Below are 18,469 nucleotides of genomic sequence, written 5' to 3' on the forward strand. Positions count from 1 at the left end.
AGCCAATATTGCGCAATTGATAGCGAACTGATCTGCAAATGTTTGTAATTTGGTTGGACATGGACATGTGAGCATAAAAAATAACAGAATATGAAATGATCTAAAGTACAAAGTACAAATAAACTATAATGGGCAACATATTTGGGGGACAGAGAAAATGGAAGGCACAGAGGGAAATATACAAGGAGGTACGATTGAAAGGACAATAAAAACGAAAACAACATATCGGAGTAAATCAAATAGGATATTAATGGGGAGTCGGGTTTAACAAAATAAATCACTGCTAACATGATACACTTTTCTCAGTCAATTTATTTTTCCAATAAAAATGAAATGTACAAGATTTCACGTGAATACCATTATCGAATCAAATACCTTTCTCGCCGCACTCAATTTGTATTCGATGTAAAAGCCTGTTAATGTCCAAGAAAACTATTTTATAATCTGATCTTACCGTCTGACCATCTTAAAAGGAAAATAGAAAAGGAAAGGTACAAATCGAAATATAAACATGGTATATAGCTGATTAATTTGAATGTTTTTTTTTTCAACAATTATTGTTTCAGTTGGACCATAAAGCTTTGAAAACATATTTTTTTTTATTAGTGGGGATTCCCGTTTGCCCCGAATGTTAATATTACAATTCATTCCGTGTAATTTGTTATAACAAATTACACGCATTGAATTGTAATATAATAATGAACATATATAGTAAAAAAATGAAATACATGTATAACTAAATGAATTAATTACTACAATTTTATCATGATTACAAAACTTCATGCTTCATTAACATAATTGTGATACGATTTTGAAATTCAAAGAGACAGATATATGAAAAATGTGAAATATATAGTATTTTATTAATAACACAGCTGCACATTGATAGAAAACCATGTTTTTTGCTTGTACAAAATGGACACGAGCAACTAAGATGGTAACGAAATTTGAAGAAATGCTTTGCATTTAACTGAAAGTTGTTAAGTTTTGCATTACAATAATGAATTTAATTTAATCTATCAATAATCTTCATTCACTTGACATGAACATTTTGTGTTATAATACAATGATAACATTGTATATGCAATCATAACAATTATACTGAATGCTTATTATCATAATGTACTTTAGAATGAAGCATACCCTGTAAATAAATCATAAATTTATATTGATGCCAAAGCAGATTAAAGAGCTGATCTACCCAGATAATAATATAAACATGATAAGTTCGTATATAAGCACTCGACCCAGGTGAGATGAATGGGTACCCAGTAGGAAGAAATTCCTTGAATGCTTTGAGCGCCTAGGCAGCCCAGCTAAAGCCGATGTAATAATAGCAGGGCCCACCAGTATAACTGGGAGAACAGCTTTCGGAACTGAAGTGGCTTCCCTGGGTAAATATACCTATATTATTATTATTAATAATAATATTCGCTGAACGGTCCGTTTTCTTTCTCTCTGACCACTTTAAAAGTTAAAAAAACAAGGTGGCACAGATTGCATGAACTAATAAACGGATAGCACACGATCAATAATAAAGACTATACACAAACACATTAAACATGACGGTCACGCTGTTAGATAATTCTTATAGGTCTACATGGAATATGAAAAATATAATATACAATATCTCTTCTAACTGATAGAATATCTGCATAGTCTATTCGTAAGACGAATCACATAGAAATATAATCATATCACTTAATTAAAAACTTTAGATGACAATGTCATGACCCCCTCCCCTTTTGAATGTATAAAAATTTGAAAGAAGATTATTAAACTAATATGCTGGCCCAGGGCCATTATAAAAATTGTCGGGGGCCGCCCCTGCCCCTATTGTGTTAGCTGTGTTGTCAACCCCCATAGCCCCCGTCGACTGTTGGTTAAGAGCTTGGTTTGCCCGAAATTGCATTATCGTAAGGACAAGGCTGATCATGTAGAGCTGCATTACAACAAAACCTAAAGTCTGGAAGAAGAAAAAAGTACAATGAAAAGATTAGAACTAAGATTAGAACTAAGATTGAACGAGAGAGCCAAAAACTGAACTGAGAAAAGGCAAGAATGGTTCAAGCTCGATTATTCGTATAATGTATTGTTCATTACATAACAAAAATAATATATTGGTTACTGTTTCCTGGGCATGAATCATAGATTAAAATGGACTAAATGAAATTTCTTTCTAGACAAATACAATCTACTATAATTTTAACATTTACCATTTGAAGGAGGATTGTCATTACAGGCAGAAAAAATGACAACCTGGAATAAAACTCATTAAATTAATTGATTATTTGAAGATTAACTGAGACACTGACGCAGAAAATTGACTTCAAATATTCTGATAATAACACGGATGTCACTGTTAACACATTGTGAACACAATGGGAGGACACTGTGAACACATTGTAAACACAATGGGAAACATACTGTGAACACACTTAAAAAAGCACCGATGAACATATGGTGAATACACTGTGAACACACCGTGAACACATTGTGAACACATTGTGAACACAATGTGAAACACACTGTGAACACACTTAAAAAAAGCACCAATGAACATATAGTAAATACCTTGTGAACACACCGTGAACACACCGTGAACACACTGTGAACACATTGTTAACACAATGGGAACACACTGTGAACACAATGGGGAACATGCTGTGAGCACACTTTAAACAAACACTGAACACACGAGGAACGCACTAACTGGAAACACACCGTAAACAAACTGTGAACAAACTGTGTTCTTTCTTGCGTGGAAGGACTACTAGTATGTAGTTTCTTGTCAAAATTAACGGCCAAGTCCACCCCAATAAATGTTGATTTGAATAGATAAAAATCAAACTATCATTATGCTTAAAATTTCATAAAAATCCGATGTAAAATAAGAAAGTTATGATATTCTAAAGTTTCGCTTATTTTTCATATAACAGTGATATGCATATCTCAGTGACATGCAAATGAGACAGACGATGATGTCCATCACTCACTATTTCTTTTGTTTTTATTGTTTGAATTATACAATGTTTCAATTTTTTTACAGATTTGACAATAGGGACCAATTTGACTGAAACATATAGTATTAAACAATATAAATTCCACATGTTCAGGGAGGAATCAATCGTTGTTTCACTTGACAATGAGGAGAAAATGAGAATATTTCATATTTCACATAATAAAATACAAAAGAAATAGTGACTGGATGATGTCATCAGTCTCCTCATTTGCGTACCGAGGATGTGCATAAACTGTTTTGTAAAATTAAAGCGAACTTAACTTAAACTTTAAAATGTCATATCTTATTTTACATCCGAATTTGATGAAATTTTCAGTGTTATGCTTATTGGATTTTTCTCTTTTTATTCAATTCAATTTTTTGTTGGGGTGGACTTGGCCTTTAAGTGCCCTCTCATCTATTCAAATTTGAATAGACCGTTCTCTCCTACTTTTAAAACCCTACATCTGTTGTACTTACCGCTCCTGCACCGTGGTTGGGTAAATATCCATTAGCTGCTACCAAAGAAGATGATATCAACAAGGTTAAGATGTATATGGAGTAGATCCACATATCCTATATAAAAAAATGAAATAGTTCATGGGATTTGAGTGAGATGAAAGAAATGTGATGATTATCAAATTAGAATAGAGCATGATTCATATAATTCAAATTCAAATTTATTTATTTCATTTCCATCAAACAAAAACAAATTGAATACCATATATAAACATAAATATTTGTATCCGTTGAAAACAATGTAAAAAAACACTTAGACAATTTGGGCAACACATTGTAGGTTTTAAATATGTATACTATTTTTCAATAGAAATTAAATTAAGATGGAAATATAAGACTCAGCTGAAATACTAAAAACAATATTCAATTTATTGACCTTTTGTCATTTCTTTGTATTGTATTGCCAAAATGAAATATACAGACATGACACAAACGAACACAAAATAACGTGTCTAATAGACACGCTTAGGAATTACTCAAAATCACGTAAATGATAACATTTTCAGTGATTTACATTCTGTGTAGTCGAGTATTTCAAAACTCTTGGGGGTGGAGAAAGGGGGGGGGGTGAGATATAATCGAATCGAAGTTAAATATTACCAGTATCGTCCATGGTAACTGTAGCTTGTATCGTAGGTTTGTGACCTCACCAATGTAGTAGCACATCGTGAAAAAGAAAACGATGAAGGTGACCGTCATAAAGAAAGCAAAACTACCCGATTTATATATCTGGCGATCACTCGCCGCGATGATGACAAACGCCACAAAAGAATAGAACTGAAATTAGAAAAATACAGAAATGATGTATATTTACAGATTATATCAAAATGAATAAAAATGGAATGCCATTCTAAAAACGCTCGGATAAAATTTCTGGGAGTATATACACAAGTAAAATTTGATGAGTTACATAGTATCAGACATCACCCTACTTTTAATTATACTTGTTAATTGATGTAGGGAGTATACCCTTACATTTAAAAAAACCGTGCAATTTTAAACCATTGTGTTGTATTTGCATAATCAGCGTTTGATTTTTTTTTGTGTCTGTACCCCGCTTTTTCAAGACTCAAACTACTGAAATCTCACAGGCCTCGATGACCAAATATGTGTTCTTGAATTTTCTTGAACTACCGGTACCCGTTTTACTGACTTATTCGCGCTTTGCGCGTAACTTTCTAGTCAAGATAAGTGCATGTTGTGCACATCAGCTCGTTCAGTATTTACCTTGGAATTTACCTTGGAAGTAGGCATAAAGTTATACACAACTTATTTGCCCCTCTGTATCCAAACGTTGGTACCTAAAACTTATTTGGCGTTGAGTGGCATGGGTAGAGCATGGACAAAGAAAATTTTCATCTGGATTGTACATGTTCAAGGACCTTTTCCACACCTTTTCCAAACGTGATTTGAACATGTTGACAGTTTGACTGTTCACAACTTCATCTGGTAGATTGTTCCATTGAGTAACAACTCTCTGAGAGAATACACCTTGTCTCAGCTTTGAACGAACCCGATTCTTATGAATTTTTAATTTGTGTCCACGTGTTCTCTCTGATCTAGACAGTGTAAAGAATTGGTCTGCACAGAAGTCGTCAATACCGGTCAATAATTTGAAGATCTGCAACATGTCTGTTCGGTGTCTCCTATAGGCAAGTGTAGGCAGTTTCAGGCTTTGGAGGCGTGCAGGGTAGCTGAGGTCCCTTAATGGAGTCAGAAGTTTAGTTGCTCTTCGTTGCACCTTTTCAAGCTTCTCAATATCTTTTTTGTAGATAGGATGCCATACACATGAGGAATATTCTAAGACAGGCCTTATTAGTGTCTTGTACAGAAGTAGGAATCCTTCTTGATCAAAAGATGAAAAGGTACGTCTGATCATTCCAAGTTTTCTGTTTGCTGCAGCGACAACTCTTCCGACTTGCTGATTAAACTTGAGTTTATCATCGAAAGTAACTCCCAAGTCCTTTTCCTCCGATACTGATGCAATGTCGGAAATCATACCATCTTTAATAACTTTATAAATCCTGTCTGAACTTTTTCTACCTAAGTGCATCACTTTACATTTTGACGTATTAAAGGGGAGTTGCCATGTATTGGACCAATTTGAAAGACTGTCCAAGTCTTGCTGCAACACCTCACCATCATTGTTATTGTTAACAGAAGAGTAGAGTTTGGTATCATCTGCAAACATTTTGACTGTCGATGAGTTACCAGATATAACCTCGGGGAGATCATTAATGTAAATAATGAAGAGAACGGGGCCGAGCACACTCCCTTGAGGAATTCCGCTGGTAACAGGTACATGATGTGAAAATGATCCATTGACATTTACTCTCTGGCTCCTATTAGATATAAATGCTTTAATCCAAAGCAGAATCTTCCCTTGGATACCATAAGCATGCAATTTCTTCAGCAGTCTTTCATGCGGAACACTATCGAAAGCCTTTTGGTAGTCGAGGTAAATGCAGTCCACATTACCACCATTGTCCAGAATATTACTCCAATCTTCAATCACTTCGAGAAGTTGAGATGAACAAGATCTTCCTTTGCGAAAACCGTGCTGGTGCTCTGACCACAGACTATTTTCATTCATATGCTGCACTATTTCTTCCCTCACCATGGTTTCCATTATTTTGCTCACCACACTCGTCAAACTAACTGGACGGTAATTTCCTGGAGCTGTCTTATCTCCCTTCTTGTGCAATGGAACTACATCTGCTAGCTTCCACTTAGAGGGAACTTTTCCTTCCTCTAGAGATGCATTGAACACATTTGAGAGTATTGGGGTGACGTGTTCACCGAGTTCCTTGAGTACTTTGATGTGTACCCTATCTGGGCCTGGAGACTTGGACTGGTCCAGTGATTGTAACACTTTAAGGACTTTGTCAGTGTCAATGTTGATAGATGTCAAAGGTTTGGCATAACTTCTGTCAGAAATATCTGGCATGGTCATCAAATCCTCCTTCGTAAACACAGAGCTGAAAAAATTGTTCAAAAGTACTGCCTTCTCCTCATCATCAGACGTCAAGGATCCATCAGGTCTTGAAAGAAGACTGATGTCGTGCTTTATTTTTAGTTTACTCTGAACATATTTCCAGAAACTCTTGGAATTAGTCTTCAATTCTGAGATTAACTTGGACTCAAACTTTCTTTTGGCTTGATTGATAACTCTTGTAGTCTCATTTCTAATTCGATTGAAAACACATCTAGATTGAGCCGACCTTTGACTTTGATGAACATTCCATGCCTTGTGCTTCCTCTTAATTGCAGATTTGACTTCTGAGTTCATCCATAATGGTTCTGCTTTAGTAGTTGAAGATGCAGTTGACTTGGGTACAAACTCCTCGGTTAATTTGTCAATATTGTCTTTAAACAAGTTATATTTGTCTTCCACATCTTGATCCTCTTCAAAGTCGAAAATCTGATGGTCCTGAACAAAGTTTCTCATATCATTGTATCTTCCTCTGAAATAGGCATATCGAGGGTGTGACATAGCCTGCTTAAACTCCAGACTCAAATTGAACTGAATCACAATGTGGTCACTTTTTCCTAGTGCGGCTTTATATGACACATTATCCACCGAATTTTCAGAATTTGTCAGTATCAGGTCCAGAATGTTTGCCTGCTGGCCATCTCTAAATCTTGTAGGCTGATTCACCAGTTGGAAAAGAAACAAGTCTAAAGTTGTGTCTAGAAATCTCTGTGCAAATTGTTGATCTGGCCGTGTAACATCCAGCGAATCCCAAGCAATTGTAGGAAGATTAAAGTCTCCTGTAATAACCAGATTATCGTACCTTAAATTCTCTGCTTTCTTCATAAGTGATATCAGCGCCTCATCATTCCTGGAATCGCTATTTGGACTGCGGTATATACAGCCAAATAGTGTAGAACCAGAGTCATTTACAATTGAACACCATACACTCTCCACAAAGTTCATGTCAGGAAACTCAACTTGTTTTGCATACAATCCGTGTTTGACATAAATTATTACTCCACGCTTTGGTTCCTTAGACAAGAACATATTGTAGCCAGGTAAGTAGAATTCAGAATTGTCTATGGTACTATGAACATTCTTAGGGAGGATTAAAGCAAAGGCAACGTGCATGACGCTGTAAAACCCACTATTTTTTTTTTACTTCACAATGTTTATATTTTCTTTCATAAATTTAGGAAGAGTTTCAGAAAATATGTATGACATATTATATCAGTGCCGAGAAAATGGGAAACACTTTAAAATAGTATACAAGAGAGAAAAAGAAAGACTACGAGAAATAGGAAGACGGGTGTTTCTGTTTCTGTTTATGGTAACTCCCTTATATGAACTCGGCATGCAGGACAGCATTTTTGCTGGTAAACGCCAAGCTGGTATATATAACCAATTTCCTAGGAAACCTTTTACGTCTATCAGTCATAGTGGCTGACCTTATAGACGACAGATATTACCCTTGGGCCTTTTTTATCAAAGTGGAGACAATGGCAGAGTTGGGATTTGAACTCACAACCTTCCGATTATGAGTCAAATGCTCTAACCACTGGACCACACGACCCGCGTGTGTGTTAGCGGGAGAGAGAGAGGGGGGGGGGGGGGGGTGATAGGGAGGAGGAGAGTGATGGACAGAGGGACAGAGGGAGAGGAAATAAAACAGGTAAGATGGATATTCAGACAGTTGGTTTTATGTAACAATATATATTCACTTATTACGAATCGATCAAAACAGAAAAGGAACGGTATAATTAAAGAGAAATGTAGGGGAACAAAGGGAAACTTACGGCTTCTATGAGGGCAAGGACGCCCTGAGGCGACTTGGCAAAAGACTTATCGAATTGAATTCCGACACCCGAACTTGATTTCATCTGTTTGGTGGTGGTCGTATGCGATGTGACCGTCGTGGTCGTGATGACGGCCGGCTGGTCGGGACTCTTCTCGGTAGCCATGATGGAGAGGCGACTTGGATCTGCGAAAATGGAGATGTAATTCCCTGTATTATGGAGATAGAAGGAAGAAAGAACTAGGCATGATGGGGCGATAAGAGAGAGGGGGAGGGGTGGAGTAGGAGGAGGTGGTGGAGGAGGGGGAGGAGAGGAAATGGAGAAAAATAATCGAATGAGAAAAGAGAAAGATGGGTACAGACAATGTTTGAAATGAGATAATGAAAGGTGTGGGTGTGCGCGTGGGGGGGGGGTAAGGTGATAGGAGAGGGGAAGAGAGAATGAAGAGAGGAAGTGGTGGTACAGGGACGTGAAGGGGGTGAAACAGAAAGGTGGAGAAGAAGAAGAATGAAAAAGAAAAAAAAGGAGGGGGGTTGGTTATAGAGATTGGAATGGAGGTCAGGTGAGATTATGTGTGTTAGGGAGGGGTTATGGAGACATTGACAGAGGAATAAAATAAAAGAGAGGGAGAGATGGAGCGAGCGAAAACAATTTCTCAGTCATTGTGAAAAGTTACCTAGGTAACAAGCTATGAAAAGACTTAGTGAATGACTAAATAATTCAGATCTAGTTTGCAACTTGTCGCACAAATCCCCTGAAATTAATGATTCGTAGATAGCATACTGAACCAAATTAGAAATCGTAACTTCGAATCTATTTCGCGAAATTCAGGTGTTATCCAACAGATCTTGATGCCAATAGACCAAAGAGAACTGGAGTCGGGTGAGGGTGGCCAGGGATTCGAACGGAAAATAAACAATATAGTTTTATCAATCATGGATAATTTTCCCATTTCATGTACCCTTTACAATAATTCCCTAATTATGTCAGTGATAATTTATGATAGTTGCAGTTTTTAAGAATAAATGGAACATAGCCAACTATATAGCAAAGTCGCCAAAGTGCACCATCCTCTGTTTCCTGCATATAGACAACTGCGTTTTCCTATAAAAATGTATATGATCACAGTGATTGGTAATAATATAATTCTGTCTCTTCGGTTGAATTTCAGTTTTTAATTCGAAGTGTTAACTTGGATTTTTTAAATTTATTATTATATACATAATGAGTATAGGATGACGGGTGAGTTCCTCCGAAAATAATTTCATAAATATAATCTTAAAATATTTTTCCAATTTATTTCTATTGAATATCATTAAATCATACTCCATCGAACTTTTAAATTTCATCTTAGCTGAATCAAATTTAGAAAGAAATGATTAGATGCAAACATAAAGGCCATGGATATAATTTATCTGGATTAACATAATACGTAGGGCGAACATATTTACTAACATAATATATCATGATAACAAATTAGCATACATCCACAGTGTTTGAGAACAAAGAAAGGTTTCAAGTTCAATCTTTATTTATCCAGGGAACCGTTTTATCTGGACCTATGAAGAGATGGATGATTAACGCGATCCTTAATTCCTTTGATCCAATGATAGTCACCGTCACCTGGTTATGCAGGGGCGGATCCAGGATTTTTAAATAGGGGGGGCGCCAGCAGCGAGGGAGCGAAGCGACCGAGCGGGGGGAGGGTGTGGGAGGGGGATACCCCCCTCCTACGGCAAGGACTTTTTCAAAAAATCATGTCAAGTCGTATTTTGAGAGCACCTTTAGAAGAAAAATGCACACTTAAATCACTGTAACTTCATGAATAAAAGACACTGACTCATTTAGGAGTTGGTTTCCAGTCACACACCGTATAAGCGGTCATTCAAAACATACATTTGGCAAAGGCTCTTCACTTGCTTGCATCGTGTGATTGAAACGTCAAATTTAAATGATACGAAACTGAGACTTGTAATCGATAAGTTCCGAATAATCCATTCTGTTTATTGTCATTTGTGTATTTACATTGTGTGTTTCAAACGAGAATTGTTTAGTCGTATGGCAACATGCAGCGATCGGGGGGGGGGGGGGGTACGGGGGACGTGTTCTCCCTCAAATATTTCGGGGGAGGTCGTCCCCCCCCCCTAGATTTTTAAAACTATTTTTTTTTCGATTTTGCTGGCAATTTTTTTTTAAAGATATATTGTAATCAGCAAACCTATAGATTATCAAACATTAAAAATGGGGTAAGGGGGGGGGGGTTAATGTCACAATTTCTACTTTTTAACAATACACAATGTGTCCTCGGGACGTTTTTCCCCAGCACGAAAGTATTTTTATTCTCCCCCCACCCCCCCCCCCCCCCCCGTCACATAAAATCTTCGCTCCTTACGCTGACATATAGCTGCCTATACACAGCAAACGCGGAGTGGGGTCGACTGGTGATTGAGAATATACAATTTTGCTCCTTGATAATTCGTTGGAATGATTGCTTCGGCGAAACTTAGTTGGGGCGCCCTGGATAATATGCCTCTGAATCTACCAGAAAGTGTAAAAGTTAGTTTACATTAAATACAAATATGTCTGACCTATACATTTCAGTGAAAACGTACATGACCAAGGCAGAATGATAATGCTGCGCACGTGGCGCCCGATATAGGGCTTCATCTTTGAGTGAAGAATAATCTCGGGGATAGACATTATCATTCGCATCGTTGACAATTTCTCTCGCGATCTGTTACTTACAATTTACATGTATTTGCCATAAAGACGGACAAACGCATGTTACAAAAAACACAAAATTTCGGGAAATAATGATATCCAATCCAACATCTTCACACTGGTCACTGCACTGCAACTCCCGATTACAAGTGGTGCAACTTTCCAACCAATCGACTTGCGCGCCCTGGAATTCCGGAATTTACATATTGCAATACATACCGTGTTTACACATTGACTCGGCTCGCGTGTTGAATCCGCGAGCCGGGTTGAACACTGCGAAGAAGGGATCAGAGATCGCGTTTATACGTACATATAAAAAGGCGAGTTCAACACGGCTCGCGGATCTCGAACGGAAGAAGAATTATGACGTCGCAAATTAAACGCGGGAAATTCACCGCCGGAATCGAATCTTGTCCGTGCGAACAACAACAATGCCAAAAGTGAAAGCGCGCGCAGTGACCTAGGTCAAGAGAGTTCGACACGGCTTTCTGTTTACACACGAAAAAATTGCCGAGTCTGACTCGGCTCGCGGGTTGAAACCTACGATTTTGGCGGATCGAAAAAGCCGTGTTCGACACGGCTCGCGGATCACACTGATCGCGTTTACACAGAATAAAATTGCCGTGTTGAGCACGGCTCGCGTGTCGAACCCCCGAGCCGTGTCACTGTGTAAACACGGTAAGAGTATGACAGAGGTGCATTTGTGCGAACACAAAGGCCATGAGCGTAAGTTAAAATATAGTTTTGACTAGATCTAGCCCTTGAAATTGACTTCATTGTACCAATCCAGTAAATATAACCATCAAAAAAAAAAAAAAAAAAAAAAATCCGGCGAAAATAGGGGGGGGGGGGGCGCGCGCCGGGGCGCCCCCCTCTGGATCCGCCACTGTTATGTGCATTTTAATGAGAACATACAGGTGTTATATGACAATAGCAAAATAGTCAAATGGATTCATACAAATACTATGCATGGAATACACTATTATCGATCGATTTTTCTCGAAATATATTTTTATTTTCTGATATACTTTTCACACATCTTGTATTAAAAAAAAACACTTTTATTCAAAGCTTTCTTTTTTTTACATGCATGGAAGTGCTGTGGTGTAGCGGTTCTGACTCTCGCTTTGTAATCAGAGGGTCGTGTGTTCAAATCCCACCATTGCCTAGCGTCCTTTGGCAAGGCGTCAATCCACACTTTGCCACTCTCACCCAGGTGCTAATGGGGTACCGGTAGGAAACAACCGTCATTATGGTTGGTTTATCCAAGGAGTTAGAGGTGATATCTTCTTGGTTTAGCAAGTGTGCGCCTAACTGTGAAGCGCTTTGAGCAGTCGTAGATTGATAAAGCGCTTTATATAAATGTTATTTATTATTCAATTCATTTCAATTCAGTGTTGATTATCATAACATGTCAATGTATATGCTAATCCAGTGATCAATCAATGTGTATTGTCATTATCTGTTTCTTGAATTCTTGCTTCATGATTATACATTATCTTTATTTCCAGAATAAAAAGTTGTTGATTTAGGCTTTGTTCCTTGGTTGTGTAGTGGCCGATCCAAGATGATAATTTTGTTCATTTTTATGGTTATAATAATATATCTGTGTATGTTTTTTTTATGTTGTTAAAATGAGTTGAGCGGAATGAAATAAATTGAAATTGAAACATGAAAATTGATTTTGAATTAAAGAGGAAGCGCATAATAACAAATTTGAAGAAAAAAGGAGACTCCGCGCAAAATGCAATATTATTACATTAAAATTATGTATGCTTAAATGGGCAATTAATACCAATTATGATAAAGGGGTGTACGTCCCTTGAACCCCCTCCTGGATCAACCACTTGTTGTTGTAAGAATATCTGCAATGATGATGGGGAAGATATCTATAACACTAAAATGAATGTAAAGTAATATCTGATATGTTTGAGAATTTCTGTAAAGTCATGTTCATAACGGACAAACTACAGACTGTAACATATTCTGAGGTTAATGCTTGTAGATTTAGGAAAAAGCGGATAATCGAGCTAAAAGATTACGAGGGATGTGTAATAATTCATAGGATTTAGATGACTGACGAACTATCTGTCGGCGGATTAGCAACACTTGTTGAAAATGTAATTGTTCCGGAACTAGATCGGCCGAGGTAAGATGAGAAGATTCGTAATGCCAGCACCCCTCGAATTTCATCCGAACTTTTCGTTAGGCGAATTAAGTCACGTTTTCGTGAATGATAAAAATAATTCTTATTGTATTTTTAATAATTTTCATTTCTTTAATTTGCAAGGACTGCACCCAAGTGTTTAGAAAAAAAAATCTTCAAGTTTCTTTTGATGGTTGTCTGGGTTTTGTGATTGGGTTGACATTTGTGGGGCGTAAGAGACTAATCATTTTTGAAGAGGGTGGGGGGGGGCGGGGCGGAAGATGGTGTGCTTGCATGGAGAGGGAGGATTCCTAGTAGTCAAGAGCAAATATGTGATCTTTTTTTCAAATGAAAATGTAATTTTGTGACAGATTTGAACATAAAATCCAGAATATAATTTCGTATTTTCCCTTTTATTTCATCCTTTTTATGGTCATATATATATATATATATATATATATATAAAGGTGAGGTTAATGGGTACCCGGCAGGATTAATTGCTTGAATGCACCAAGCGCCTTTAGCAGCTGGAGCTACAGCCACTGAATATATAGGCAACTAGATAGATCAGGGCCTTGTAAATGCTATTTACTATTATTAATATATATTGGGGCGGGTGCTCACTCATCTGTGCCCCAGTAACTCTGCACGGAAACGAATTCCATGCTCAGGCTGAGGACGTTTGGTAAAAATAATTATATAATTAAATTTACTCCTGACTCTAAGAACAACTGGGACTTGTTCCCAAAATGTGTACCAAAGCAGATTATCAATTCACTCCAGCTGAAAGCATTTTAATATATGAACATTATAATTCTTGTTGTCAATATTCATTCAGATGCTGTGATTTTCATGCTTAAAAATTTGACTTAATATCTGGAATTTAACCTACTTTGTTCAGATAAAGTTACATGTTTCTATCAGCATGAGAACATGATTATTTACTTACTCGTACTATAGTTTGTATACGATTGTACAAACAGTAATTTGTATGGATTCACCAGCCATATAGATTTTTCTTTTCTTTTCATGTTTAAATACAGAGTTCGCGAAATACCAAACTAAAGTTATAATAAATATAATGCAGTTTTATCAAATATAATGCAGTGTAATGTAAATTCAATGTATATTTCAATGTAGCACAATTAGTTGAATGTAGAATAGTATTTTGATTTAATGAAAACCATATTAATAATTCGCTTGATTTCTTATGTAATAAATAATTAATTTGTTAAGCGCATAGAGATTACGAATATTATGCGCTATATAAGTACAATATTATTATTATCATTATTATAAATTTATTTTCTGTATTTTTAGAAATAGCAATCTTTTACTGTCATCATAATATTCTATTCGCATGGGCCCATATCAGTAAAAGATTAATAAACGCCATCAGCCCCTACAGGCCCAATTATTGACCATGGTCAGTCTATAGCCATATATCATCTATATCTATATAGCTGTAACATCAAGGTATATTGCAAAATGGGCCCCATTTCGTTTTGTTTTTGTTTCTGATTGCTCTTGTGATATAAAGTCAATTGCATCCTCTGTGAAACGGGGAGGGGGGAGGTGTTGGTGGTGCTGAAGCACCCCAGAGGTTTTCCTTTTTTTTTGTTGAGTGCTGCGTATACACCAAAGGCAACACCTCTTGGAAATCAAAATGGTATACTAGCATGACTGTAAAAAAAAATTACCACATCACCTTCATTATGAGCGAAAACATTTTTCTTTGTCTTTGTCGATTTTTTTTTCTGACCACAAGCACCTCCATTTTGGAGTGACCACCCCTTTTTGTGCCTTTTTGCTTGTCAACTAAAAAAAACCCAGTACCCCCCCTTGAAAAATCGTTCCCAAGTCCCTAGTGAATTAAAGTGGAATTCTCTAATTTCAACTATATTCTACAACAAACCTATTGGATGTATAAATCCTTCCTCTGTTGGTAATCCAATAGACACCGATTCGGAGTTGATGAAATCGGGAAGCTCGTATGAAGTATTCCCGAAAACGGCACTGGTATCCCGGACACAAATCGAGTCCCGACTGACCCCGTAGGGTCCATAGCTCGTCTGATAGGCTGCTATATAATGCCCATTGTTGGCTACATATTCAGTCGCTGCATTCCTGACATAGATATTCCCATTCCCGGGAAAGGCGATCGGGACTGCCGATCCGTTCCCGGCGTGGTGCGGTCTGACCGCTGCGCTCCCGAAACAAGGTAATACATTCCCGGTGCAATTTTCATATTCATTCACGGCTTTACGCAGCTTCATGATAGAATATTAACCGGTCAATAGTACAAAATATATCCTCCTTGAATACAAGTTATATCCGATGTATATAAACTCCACATTCAACGTTGTGAACAGTTGCTATAAAGTACTTTCCAGAAGAATATCACTCTACTTTAATATCGAACGAAGTTATGGTCGACACTGAAATCATCTTCGATAAATAGGAAATTTCAACTCATTCTGTCTCAGAATTATCCGTTCCATAACACCGAGTAACAGCGAACTAAGACACTTGCACCTGCTATCGACTTCATAAAAAGTTATGTCAGAAATTCCTCGTTCCTTGCAAGATCATTTTTCTTCTTCAAAAGATATCTTAAGAATCTAATACCTTATGTGTCCCGTCGATGGTCAATACTTCTTTCGTAATTTAACGCGGCCATGTAAAAAAGTAGACCAAGTCGTCGGGGAGAGGATTCGATCTCGTCACCAGCCTTCCCCTGCCCTTCTCATTGAATATTCTTTCGATTTAATATCACCACCGATCAGTTTACAACAATTTTTTGGGGGAAACTGTTCTTTAGAACCTGTTTACCCGTCTCACATTTCATCTCGCGACGTGCCAGGAAGCTGAAGAGTTTAGATGTATAATGACACCCATATCATGTTGCACGTGATTCCCAACGGGGGCGCCGCGAGTTAATAATTAGCGCTGAAAATAGGCCGGGGCAGTGCTTGGAATTAACATTTATTAGTCATATTTTATGTACATATTCTACTTTTTCACGTCAAAGCAAGTTACGACAATTATGAGCTTTTAATAGCTGACGCTGACTTTATTTATATTAATTGATCTTAATTACATAATTTTGATGGAATTATAAGTCAGCAAAAGACAGATTTGCTTTTGTTATTTGATCGGGAATAGGGAGGTCTAATTTCTTTCTGGGGGTAACGAGAGATTCGAGAGTTGCACCCATCTCCCCTTCATTAAAAACAATAATCTTGCTCCCCTAACTATCTCCCTGTCTCTCTCTCATTAGCAATGTTATTATGCTTTCATTGAAAAATGCCATTGCCCATATAGGCCTATAGAATAATGCTCCCCTTATCATGGCTGTTTATGTCTGTAAGATTTTTTGTAAGACACTTTTTTTTCTTGTCGGAAAATTCGGAAATAGTCAACTAAGCTTTCTTCTGTATCTCGTCATCCTATAGAAGCATCCCTAAACAACTAGCGTACCTAAGGGGGGGGGGCAGACTGCCCCTGACGAGCCGCAACTAATGCAGGGGACGTACCCCTGCTGGTACGAAGTCTCCTTTATTTACGGCTGAAGACCCCCCCTTTTTTTTAATTGTCCATTTTTTTTCTCGTACGAAGTCTCCTTTATTTGTTGGTTGAAGACCTTTTTTCTTTTTTTTGGCTCGTCAAATTTTTAAGAGGACGAAATATCCTCCTAAAAATTTTGCTCCCCTTTTGGAAAATCCTGGGTACGCCGCTGCCACATTCTGTTTTAGGAAGTGATTATTTAATTTGTTCTCTCGTTCTCTCGAGATTCATGAATATACAAGACAAAGGAATTGAAAATCTTAATACAACACGTCTTGCAATACAAGAAATAATAGCCCCCCCCCCCCCAAAAAAAAACATCTCAAACGAGATTTGCTGATATCTCAGGAGAAGAATAAATAAAATACATGAAAATGCGGGGGGGGGGGGTATATAGACCTACCGTATATCGAGCTTTTATGATAATGATAAATGATAATTAATACCATGTTCACATTTGTTCTACGGCGGCCGTACGGCGAGTCGAAAACAGTCGTTTTATTATTTTTTTATTCAAACCACCTATATGTAGCTGGTACAAAAATGTGTTAAAACGGCTGTTATCGACTCGCCGTACGGCCGCCGTAGAACAAATGTGACCATGGTATAAGTTGCCGCATTGTGCAACGCAAAAATAAATGATTTTTGACTCGTATAATACAGCGGTTGATCTTTAGGGCCCCAATCGCACCCCCATTCGAATTAGTATCAACCCATTTCATGAAAACCATGTTTTATAATTGACGTTATTACAGGGCAAGATTGGCCATAATACAGCCTAATATGATAGATCATGCTTGGCGGAGATTAAACATTAGTTTTGGCCTCATTTTTGAAATTTAAACAAATTGAATTATATCCGTGGGCGGATTTTCCAAATCCTTCCCAATATGATTATTGTGACCGTTGTTTAATACTGATAATCATACAACTATTTCAATAGATTGTTTTTAAAAAAAAAAGTAACAGAAGTAAATAGGTGTATTCCCTATTTTTGTAAAGTGAATAAAACACATTATTTCACTGTTTTCACAGGCCTATTATGTTGTCAATTGGTTGAAATGAATTTGTCTGTTTTCAAGCATGAAAACAAATTTAATAGCTGATATAGACATTGTTATTAACAATGAATTATTATACGGGTATAGTCATTATCATAGTAACCGCAATCAATATTAGCCTTAGACTGTTATTTTATAAGTTAGGCCCCTAATGACAGAAAATTAACCCGTATTGTCACCCACTTACCTTAATAATTATGATTCCTTTTTGGCTTTAAGTCCTTATCCTAAAATCGTATATCGGCGAAAGTGGCTTGTTGCATAGAAAAACATGAAAATGACGCTCAATGTACGGAAAATAATACACAACGCACATCCATTGATGTGGAATGTGTTTAGAGATGGTTACCAATGTAGTTATCAAGGGATAAAGGGGGTTGATGATGTTCATTTTTGGTTTAGTGATAAGTAGAGAGGCAGAACAAACACGCCCTTTGCCCGCTACATAGTTAATTATCAAAGGAGCTACTAGAATATTTATATGCCCCGATAGATCATGCTACCGTTGCTGTGCTGATGTACTTGATGACGGGATACTAAATTGGAGAAGATATAAACATGACAAAGTGGTGATATAAAATGCCCATTGGGCATTACCAGACAGAAAGAACATGCAAGAAAGTGGGTGGGTCATTGTAAATTAAAGTAATCTTTCCGTTAATATATAGGGACAAAGGTTTTGAT

At 37.2% G+C, this 18,469-nt stretch overlaps 1 protein-coding gene across 2 annotated transcripts; it reads right to left on the bottom strand.

The window, feature by feature from the left end:
- Positions 1-294: 294 nt before the first annotated feature.
- Positions 295-18,141, bottom strand: LOC121413609 (MARVEL domain-containing protein 1-like). Of its 2 annotated transcripts, none has more exons than XM_041606501.1 (5): positions 17,973-18,141; positions 8,291-8,475; positions 4,121-4,297; positions 3,482-3,577; positions 295-1,966 (listed from the first exon to the last, which is right to left on the bottom strand). In XM_041606501.1, the coding sequence occupies exons 2-5, from the start codon at positions 8,453-8,455 to the stop codon at positions 1,781-1,783; spliced, it is 624 nt and encodes a 207-aa protein (XP_041462435.1). In that variant the 5' UTR covers positions 8,456-8,475; positions 17,973-18,141; the 3' UTR covers positions 295-1,780. The 2 variants fall into 2 exon arrangements, with proteins under 2 accessions (XP_041462435.1, XP_041462433.1); XM_041606499.1 differs by having other exon boundaries at positions 8,291-8,499.
- Positions 18,142-18,469: the final 328 nt, after the last annotated feature.

The sequence above is a fragment of the Lytechinus variegatus genome, chromosome 4, assembly GCF_018143015.1.
Source record: "Lytechinus variegatus isolate NC3 chromosome 4, Lvar_3.0, whole genome shotgun sequence".
Taxonomy (NCBI): Eukaryota; Metazoa; Echinodermata; class Echinoidea; order Temnopleuroida; family Toxopneustidae; genus Lytechinus; species Lytechinus variegatus.